General features: G+C 41.4%; 1 protein-coding gene across 8 annotated transcripts; it reads left to right on the forward strand.

Annotated features, from left to right (window-relative positions):
* The first annotated feature begins 694 nt into the window (after nt 1–694).
* On the forward strand, nt 695–9,851 carry LOC101387252 (uncharacterized). Of its 8 annotated transcripts, none has more exons than XM_014794764.2 (6): nt 1,117–1,560; nt 1,812–1,888; nt 6,127–6,247; nt 6,506–6,604; nt 7,586–7,659; nt 7,879–9,851. In XM_014794764.2, the coding sequence occupies exons 1-6, from the start codon at nt 1,536–1,538 to the stop codon at nt 9,070–9,072; spliced, it is 1,590 nt and encodes a 529-aa protein (XP_014650250.2). In that variant the 5' UTR covers nt 1,117–1,535; the 3' UTR covers nt 9,073–9,851. The 8 variants fall into 8 exon arrangements, with proteins under 8 accessions (XP_087278237.1, XP_087278236.1, XP_087278232.1 ...); XM_087422112.1 differs by having other exon boundaries at nt 1,119–1,560; nt 6,506–6,592; XM_087422111.1 differs by lacking the exon at nt 1,117–1,560 and adding an exon at nt 695–940 and having other exon boundaries at nt 7,586–9,851.
* Nucleotides 9,852–10,131: the final 280 nt, after the last annotated feature.

Raw genomic sequence — 10,131 nt, forward strand, 5'->3', positions numbered from 1 at the left:
AGGCCCCAGTCATACTTTTTATAATTTTAAAAAATAAGTCAAATTAAATTTGAAAAAAGGAAGTAAAGGAAAGAACCCAAACGTACACCAACAGCAGATTGCTCTGGCCTGTGTACACCTCTGTCCAGCGCCCCTTTGGGTGGACTAGACAAGGTCAGAAACTAAGAAGTGCTTCCGGGGACAGAGGCGGGTCAGGCTCCATCGGTTACAGGAGCAATTCTTCCCAGGATTGAGGCCTTTGTCCTCGAAGAGCTCACTCGAGTCCCGTATTTCTGAGTCCTTTGAGGACGCGAAACGCACTTCGGAGCGGCTGTCAGTGTCACAAACATGACGTGACCGCATGAATTTCTGGGAAGTGTCGCTTGTCCGCGGACAATTATTGTTATGACAGCCCGGACACAGGGCATTTTGGGAAATATAGTCCAGGGCAAGTGGGCACCAAATACTCAACGCCCATACGAGCTAGACAGCCCGGCAGCAGGGTTTGGCCGAGAGGAGCCCTTCCGCGGGCACAGGCCAGTTCCCGCCGGCACCAGCAGGGGCCGCCCGTGCACGCAGGAGAATCTCTGCGCGATCATACGAATGACCCGGAAGACCTTTCGTGGCCGCATCACTTTCTGGGAAGTGTAGTTTTCTGGTTTGGGCGCCATTGCCCTTACAACGCCAGTAGAGGGCTGCCCTTGGTTCTAGGAAGCAGAGTTCACCAGAGACGACCGTTGTCCTCTCCATACTTTGCGTGTGCGTCCTGGTTGAGCCGCTCTGCAACGACGGCTTCAGGCGGTGTAGTTTCTTAGGAAGCCCGGGACATTTTTCTCGCGGTGCGCAGAGAGCGCGCGCGGCCGCAGAGACTTTTGGGAAGTGTAGTTTTTCTGGCGGCCACCGTGCGAGGCCCCGGTAACTTTTGTCCCTGGCGCGGAGTCGTCTTAGAAATGCTGCTCTGGTATGGACTCCGCCCTTGGTCCACCCCGCGGTAGCTTCGGCCAGGCGGCGGAATTCTCCGTCCTGAAATCTGGGAGGACTCTGGGCAGTGCGGTTCCCGCGAGGGCGGCGGCCATCGTCGCTCGCAACGACCCGGCGCGTCAGGTTCGCGGAGGTGCCCGCCCTGGACGCGTCGGGCTCGGGGGGAGGCCCAGCCCGGGCTTCGGGGCTGGGGGTCCCGCTGAGGATTTAGGCAGGCGTGGGCCCCGGGAGGGCGGGCGGCCGGCTTCAGGCTAACGGCACCGGGCCGCCAGCACCTTGCTGGTCCCAGGGTCTGCCCCGCGGGGCGAGCCCAGGCAGGGCCTTGGCTGTCCGGGCCGCTGTGTCCTGCGTGTAAGCGGGAGCAAGGACGGCGCGGACCCCCTGGAGCTGCTGTGAAAGGGACCGGGCGCGTGAGCGTGCCGCGTACGCACTGGGAGAAAACGCCAGCTGCCGTTGTTTTTATGTTACCCGGTCGTGAAGCTGACGTTTTCCAGTTGTGTAACCTTGAACAAAGGGCTGCAGTATCGCCGTTTCAGTTTTCTCATCGTTTAAAAAAGAAATCTGTAATAATGTGAATGCCCACCGTGCATAGTAGTGAAGGTTGATCGAGCTCTTACTGTTATTACTGTTGTTTTGAGTCTGTCTGTTACGTGTATGATAGTTGATTTACACACAGGTGGCACCTAGTAAATGGTTACCTCGTGCCAAGGAACACTCTGGTAGTTCGGGGAAAGAATGGAGCCCTAGGAAGTGATTCCCAGTGTGCCCTTCCATGCAGGTGTGTCACAGAGCTGCAAGGTATGCCAGATTTTTCGTGACTGCTTTTTCCTGTTTTTGATCTGCCTTCTCAGGACACTGCGCTTCTATAACACAAGAGCCTGGAAAGAGGACTGTGTGGACTATTGGAAACTGCAGAGTCATGTTCCAGGTAAGTCGATATGCCCCCAAATCTTCCTGAAACACTTTCTCATCGGGACTCTTTGAGTGTTTGCTATGCTTCTCCTCCCAGTTCCCACTAACAAAGTCCATTTAGGGACTGGATCTGTGATTCCTTTCGTTACAGAAAAGGATGGAGCCTGCAGAACTCCGAAGTGCTGTCTTCTCCCAGTGCTCCTCTTTCCTACCACTTTTCTGCTAGAAGCCTCTGTAGAGTCTTGAGCAAAACTCTTTTTCAATTACAATTCAAAATTCAAGTTGAGAATTTTAGGTTATTTGCTTTATGGTTGTCACAGCTGTATAATGTGGGCTCAATTAATGGCATATCAGTCCTTTCAGTTGTTCAAGTTAAGAGGTGTTTGGAGTCATCCTTGCTTTTTCCTTTCTCTTATAACTCTCGTTTAGACACTCTAGTTGATCTAAAATATATACAGGATATTTACAGAATCTGACCATCGGTTACCCCATCACCGCCATCACCCTGTCACCTGGTCCAAGCCACCTGGATTATTGAAGGAGCCTCCTAACTGGATTCTCTGCTTTTGCCCTTCACCCTCTTCAGGCTCCTCTCAATATAGCTGTCACAGTGATCCTCTTGTTGTATAAAATGCTGTCATTCCTCAGCTTGAAACTCTTCCGTGGCCCTAACTTAGAATAGAAGTCAGCATTCTGTAGTGACTTAAAAAGCTTTGTACGATTAGGCTCTCTGTTAATTCTCTGATCCCATCTTCCTTCTCTGTCTCCTTGTTACCTGTGAGCTCCAGCCACACTGGCTACTGCCTCCAGGCCTTGGAAGTTGCTGTACCATCTGCTTGGAATATTCTTTCCCCAGATAAGCACAGGCTTGCATTCTTATTTCCTTTTATCTTTGCTCAACGGTTACTTTCTCAGTAAAGCCTCCGTGAACACCTATTGAAAGTTGCAGTCACGTTCTCTTGACTGTCATTTCCACTCCTCCATCACTGCTTTGTTGTTTTCCATAGTGCTTATCACTCACTAGCTGATACACTGTATGCTCATTGTTTGTCTCCTCCCACTGAGAGGGATATTTTTTCTTTTCTGTTGACTGTTTTATCTTTAGTAACCAGAGTGGTACCTGGCACAAAACAGAGGCTTAGTATATAGTTGTTGAGTGAATGAGTGATGAAAAAATGGTGGGGAAGAATCATGGGTGGAAGGTGAAGCCTGCATGAGTGGCAGATGTGCATGTTGGGCAGAGTCTGGTTTCTTGAAAATACTAGATAATTAGAATTGAAAAAACCATTTTTTTAAGGTAAAAGCTGAAGTGAACTAATTGCCAAAATCATTCATTGATTCATTTTCTAAACACTTATGAAGTTCCTGTGAGGAAGAAGGTTACATAGGTTTGGGTGTACACTGACATGCAGGACTTCATGATCTAGCACAGTACTAAGAGAGCTTTCTACAGTGGTGGAAATGTTCTAAATGTGTGCTGTCCAGTATGGTAGCCACCAGCCCCATAGGACTGTTGAGTACTTGAACTATGACTAGAGTGACTGAGGATCTGAATTTTTAATTTTGTAATTTTTAATTGTAATTAATTCAGATTTACCTAGCCAAATGTGGCTAGTGGCTACTGACTGGTAGAAAAGTAAGAAAGCATAAGAAATTAAGAAGGTGCTGGGACAAATATCCTAAAATCTTTTGGTGACAAAGATTAATAACACCCCAGGCTGCCCAGGCCGTTGAAGGGAAAGAAGGAGTTGAAGCGTCCCTGGGGAAGCAGGGCTGGAGCTGGTGTTGGTCGCCATAGTACCAGGGAGGCCGAGGTGGAAGTGAAGTTTTACAGAACTGAGAGAACACCTTGAGCATAGGCGGAGAGGCCTAAGGGAGCCTTTCAGGGAACTGCAGACATTTTTGAAGTGGTGGTTCTCAAACGGGTGATTTTGTCCCCCTTAGTTCCACCCATAGGGGACATTTGATAGTATCTAGAGACATTTTTGATTGTCACAACCCTGGTGGAGGAGGAGAGTTGCTACTAGCATCTGATGGGTAGAGGCTAGGGATGCTACTAAATATCATACAATGCACAGGACGGCTCCCCACAACAAAGAATTATCTAGCCTAAAATGATAGTAGTGCCAAAGTTCAGAAACCCTCATCTAAATAAAGAGCAAAGAGTGTCTATTAATGAGATTACATGGGTTTTATTCTTTAGACTTATTAATATAATGACATTCATTAATATGTGTTCAAAACTTAAAATATGAAATATCTTTGCATTGGTAGAATAAAACATTTTAGTTTTACGCATTTAGTGGGTTGTCATTTTTTTTTTACAGTCATGCGTCGCTTAACAACAGAGAAATGCATTTTTAGGTGATTTTGTCGTACAAACATCATAGAGTGTACTTACACGAACCCAGATGATATAGCTTACTACACACCGGGGTATATGGTACTAATCTTATGGGACCACTGTTGTATTTGTGGTCTGTCGTTGACTGAAATGTCGTTATGTGGTGCATGATTGTATTGGTTTATCAGGTGGGGTTTATAAAAGCCTATCATTTCAAGACCATTGTGGAAAGTAGGAAAAGATGGAAAATTTTTCAGTTCATATGATAAGAGTAGGATAACCTTAATACCTGGGTAAGTGTAAATAAATGGAAAAAGAATTTTCCCTGGTTCCTAAAGGGAAAGAGACCGTCTCCCCCTTCCATTTCTTACCGTGTTTTCTTGAGAAAAACCTGTGATTGTAAATCCTTTCCCTGTCCCTTAAGACGCTTGTAAACCTTTTTCAAAGCTAAATAAGTGTCTGCCAGTTTTACGAGGCAGTAAAGTCTTTCTTAAGGGCCTTGGAGCCATCTCTTTGAAATGAAAACATGAAGAGAGATGCACCCCCATCTCCCTGTCCGTGGGAGTTTAGCCTAGGGCTCCTGGCTCCAAGTTCTGACCACCTCCTTGTCGTGGGAAGTTTTATTTTTCTTTGGGGAAAAGGCAGATGGCCACCCCAGTTACCAGGTGAATTTAGGATGAATTATGTATAGCAAATGATGCTGTCAAATCCTCTTACTTGAGGACAAGCTACTATTGATTTTGAAAACATGTATGTAAAGGATTGTATGTGCCTGGCTTTATAAAAGGGTGAGGTTTCTTTCTGTCCTTGCAGTCTCCTTTGTGATTGCCTGTGAAGTGCATTACAGTCTGGTTTAATGCTTATTCAATAATAAAACTGTTCTCTTTGTTGCCTGCATTGTGGAGAGGATTTTCTGGTTGGCAGATTTGATTTTTAATTATTTCCCCAAAACCTGACAAAGGTCCATTTCCTCTTTAAAACCAGAGACCAGTGTCACTGGTAGACATACATGAAAAATATCCAAATAAAGTAATAGAACATTGAATCAGCCACTCTTGGGGTGAAAAGTTTACCATAGCCAAACAATGTCTATTTCACCAATGAAAGATAGTAATAATGCCATTTTAAATGGATACACATATTATATGCGTTTCTTGTACGTATTATAATTTGACTAACCAGTGAGCTATTATTGAACATTTAAGCTTTTCTAGTTTTGCTGTTTTAAGTAATACCATGAGTAAGTGCTGTTGAGAAGAAATCTATTTCCTTAGAACATTTTTCTTGAAATGTATCCTTTGTTTTCTTCTTTGCCCTTACTTTAAGATCCTATTCAAGGACTACCTGTGGCATGAAACCATCCTTTAGTTTTCTTGCCCAGGGCTCTCAAATTATTTTAATTATAGGTTGATTATCAATATAAGGTTTACTCATATATCATAAATGTTTTTCTTTTTTGTTTATAAATTAGTTGTGTATATGTCTATCTTTAGTATAAAGATGTCTTTTTTCTGAACCTTTGGATCATTTTTTTTTTTGAACCTTAGTGGATCATCATTTTTTATTACCTACATCATTTTTTATTAGCCTGTAAACTATAAAAAAACACAACTAAGCACTGACTATATGCAGTCAAGTGTTGAATGCTGATTTTTAAAAATTTTATAATTCTATTCCCTTTAACAAAATGAACTGTCCTAAAGCAAAGTTCTTATATTTGTCTCTTACCCTTATTGTATAACAATGTCAAACACATAATTATTCAATTATTACTTAACTTAGATTCCTGCTCATTGTCACAACTGCTGAATCTTGTTCCCTTTCTTCCACAACCAGAGTAATTTTACCCCGTGATCAGTGACAGAAGAGGCCTGGGCTATGGTTGAGCCTAAGTGTGTTTGCTGTTTCAGGTGACATTTAGTGATGTGGCCATAGACTTCTCTCACGAAGAGTGGGGATGGCTCGATTCTGCTCAGCGGGATTTATACAAGGATGTGATGGTCCAGAATTATGAGAACCTGGTGTCTCTAGGTAAGCATATCTCCCTCTCCACCCCAATGAGGGAGATCTTTCTTCTGCCACTCTGAATTGCTGGAGATCCTCCTGAGTAAATCACTGCATTTTTATTTCACATTTCCGAGGAAATGTATAGCTCTGTTGTGCCCTGCCTGAAGCTTATCTTCCCATTTCAGTGAATGTCCTTCAAACCTTCCTTTGGTCCCTTTTGTGATGTTGGCCTTTCCTCCATGAGAACCACAGCTTAAAAAAGTTCTACATTTTTCCTGTAAGCAGGTCTTTCCATACCTAAGCCATATGTGATCACTTTATTGGAGGATGGGAAAGAACCTTGGATGGTGGAGAAAAAACTGTCAGAAGGTATGTATCCAGGTAAGACATGGTGAATCAGGCAAAAGAGGTCTTTGTTAAAGAAGCTTATAGAAAGTGTGGAGGCATTTTAGGATATTTTAGGGATACTGTCTTCTGAGATCCCAAATGTAGCAAAATTGAGGGGTCCTTAGCTTAGGTTTCAAAACAACCTGTTCCTGACTCAAATTAACTATCTTTCTGTATTACTCATGTCATCTAATCAAAAGTAGAGGTTTTTGCCATCATAATTCAAATTGTTATTTTATTTGAAACAAAAAAAGGCATATTCTTTTTAAGTCCACTTAAGGAAAAATATATTGGTGGTTTTAGGTTAAGAAAAGCTGTCAGTTAAATGGAAAATCACTTTTCCCCTAAGGCTGAGATTCGAAGATCAAATATAAACATGTGTTAGAGGAAGTAAGGAATGTATAAGAAGGTTTCTAGGAACAGTATTTTCTAATGTCCAGTAAATGATATGATTTCACACAGATCCTACATAAACTCACAAAGCCTAAATCTTTGTGAACCATAGAGTATTTAGATTATTTTGTTGTCACTGTAACTATTTAATGTAGCACTATAAATTCTGCATTCTAAGCATACTAATATGACAGCAAATTGAGATTAATTGAAGCTTGGAGAACCAAGGCTGTGAGACAAAATGTGGTCTTTCACGTAAATATAGGCACAGGATGCTGGCTTGGAATCCAGAATGCCTTCCACATTTTCTTTCTGATAGTTTCATTTTTTTCCACATGCTGGTTGCCTATAGTTAACCTATTTCCCGTATTACACTCTGTTCTAGCCTTTGTGAGTTGTCTGTATTCTCTGTGCTCATTTGAACTTTGTTCAGAAATCACTGAATATATGAGAGTTGTCAGACCATGTGTTTTTGGGGTGGTGGACGCTTTGTTTTTAATCCAATTTTGTTATTTCTACCGTAGAAGTTTCTTTTCAAGAAAAACAGAAAAAGCAATGTTTTGCTTTCTTGATATATTTCAGATTGGGACTCAAGATGGGAAAAGAAGGAATTTTCAACAAAGGAGGATATTTATGATGAAGATTCACCCCAAACGGTAATAATAGAAAAAATTATAAAACAAAGTCATGAATTTTCAAATTTTAACAAGGACTGGGAATATATAGAGAAGTTGGAGGGGAAGCACAAAAATCAGGTAGAACATTTCAGACCAGTGACCCTCACCTTTAGAGAAAGTCCCACTGGGGAAAGTGTTTACAAATACAGTGCATTTAGAAGCATCTTCCATTTAAAGTCTATTCTTTCTGAACCACAGAGAATTTCTGCTGAAGGAAAATCACATAAACATGATATATTTAAGAAGAACTTACCAAAAAAGTCAGTTATAAAAAATGATAATATCAGTGGTGGAAAGAAACTTTTGAATTCTGACGAAAGTGTGGCAGCCTTCAGCCAGAGTAAATCTCTTACCCTTCACCAGACTTATAACAGAGAGAAAATCTATACATGCAGTGAATGTGGGAAGGCCTTTGGCAAACAATCAATCCTTAATCGCCACTGGAGAATTCATACAGGAGAGAAACCCTATGAATGTCGTGAATGTGGGAAGACTTTTAGCCATGGCTCATCCCTTACTCGACATCAGATAAGCCACAGTGGAGAGAAACCTTACAAATGTATTGACTGTGGGAAGGCCTTTAGTCACATCTCGTCACTTACCAATCATCAAAGCACTCACACTGGAGAGAAACCGTATGAATGTATGAACTGTGGAAAGTCTTTTAGTCGTGTTTCACATCTCATCGAACATCTGAGAATTCATACTCAAGAAAAACTCTATGAGTGTCGAATATGTGGGAAGGCCTTCATTCATAGGTCGTCTCTCATTCACCATCAGAAAATTCATACTGGAGAGAAACCGTATGAATGCAGTGAGTGTGGAAAAGCCTTTTGCTGTAGCTCCCACCTTACTCGACATCAAAGAATTCACACTATAGAGAAACAATTTGAATGCAACAAATGTCTGAAAGTCTTTAGCAGCCTCTCATTTCTTATTCAGCATCAGAGTATTCATACTGAAGAAAAACCCTTTGAATGTCAAAAATGCAAGAAATCCTTCAACCAGCCTGAATCACTGAGTATGCATTTGAGAAATCACACTAGGTTGAAACCTTACGAATGCAGCATATGTGGGAAAGCCTTCAGTCATAGGTCATCCCTGCTTCAACATCACAGAATTCATACTGGAGAGAAACCCTATGAATGTATTAAATGTGGGAAGACCTTCAGCTGTAGTTCAAACCTTACTGTACATCAGAGAATTCATACGGGAGAAAAGCCATATAAATGTAATGAATGTGGGAAAGCTTTTAGCAAAGGCTCAAATCTTACTGCCCATCAGAGAATACATAATGGAGAGAAACCTAGTAGTGCAGTAAGTGTGGAAAACCCTTTAGACCATATGAGTCACTATACAAGTGAAAATTCCTACAAGAGAGAAACTGTTTGAATGCAGTATTTGTCATAATACATTTTAGCCATAGATCCTCCCTGATTCAACATCAGAAAATTTATACTGAAGAAGTCTTATGAATGTTATGAATGTGGGAAGGTCTTTAGCAATGGTACAAGCCTTATTGTCCATCACAGTTCACACTGTAGAGAGACCATATGAAGGCAATGAATGTGCCTTTAGCCAGTATGGATCCCTTAATTAACATAAGCAAATCCACAATGGAGAAACACCCTATATATGTAACAAATATGGGAAAGACATTAGGCAATATGAATCTCTTATAAAATGTTAAACATACAGGAGAGAAGCAATGTGAATATAGAAATCATGGGAAGTCCTTCATTTCAAGTACATCCCTCATTCTACATCAAAGAACTCACACTGGAGAGAGAGCTTATGTAAGAAATGTAGCAGTGTTCACTAAGAGTTCTTATCTTGCTAGACATCAGAAGATTAATGCTAGAACAACCTGAAGGATGTAGGAATTATGTGTACATCTTTGCAATGATGCTATTTGTAAACACTTCTAAAGGGAGCAAACAAGCATAAGTGAATATGCATTTCTTATAGCAGTAGCATGCAGTTTTACTCAAGAGTCCTAGAAAGAAATTAGCTAATGGTCATGTGAAGATATTTAGTTACCCAGTGGATGCAGTAAGTGTTATAAAGTTGAAAATTAAAGCTGCAAAAGAAGTAAAAAGTAGTGTGAATAAAATTTTTTGTTTCTAATAAAATCATTTTGTGTATAATAAACACTTTCACTCTGCCACTGATATTTCTTGCAAAGTTTTCCACTACTTTCCTCTTGAAGAATTGAGGTCAGCCTTACTATAGACTTTAGTGGGAGACTAGCAAGCCTGGAGAAGAATGGCCTGATCTCTGTGTGAAGAATGTCATTATTCTGGTGAGGGTAATTCACAGTAGTTGGCTTAGTTTACACATTTTAATTTTTACAAGTGCTAGCCAAGAAACATACTATGGGAAATCAGAGGAGGCTTGACTGTGGGTTGCTTTTTAATCTGAATTCTAAAGGATGAGTACTAATTATGTAGC

Source organism: Ceratotherium simum, chromosome 33, assembly GCF_057802395.1.
Source record: "Ceratotherium simum simum isolate JZ-2026a chromosome 33, ASM5780239v1, whole genome shotgun sequence".
Taxonomy (NCBI): domain Eukaryota; kingdom Metazoa; phylum Chordata; class Mammalia; order Perissodactyla; family Rhinocerotidae; genus Ceratotherium; species Ceratotherium simum.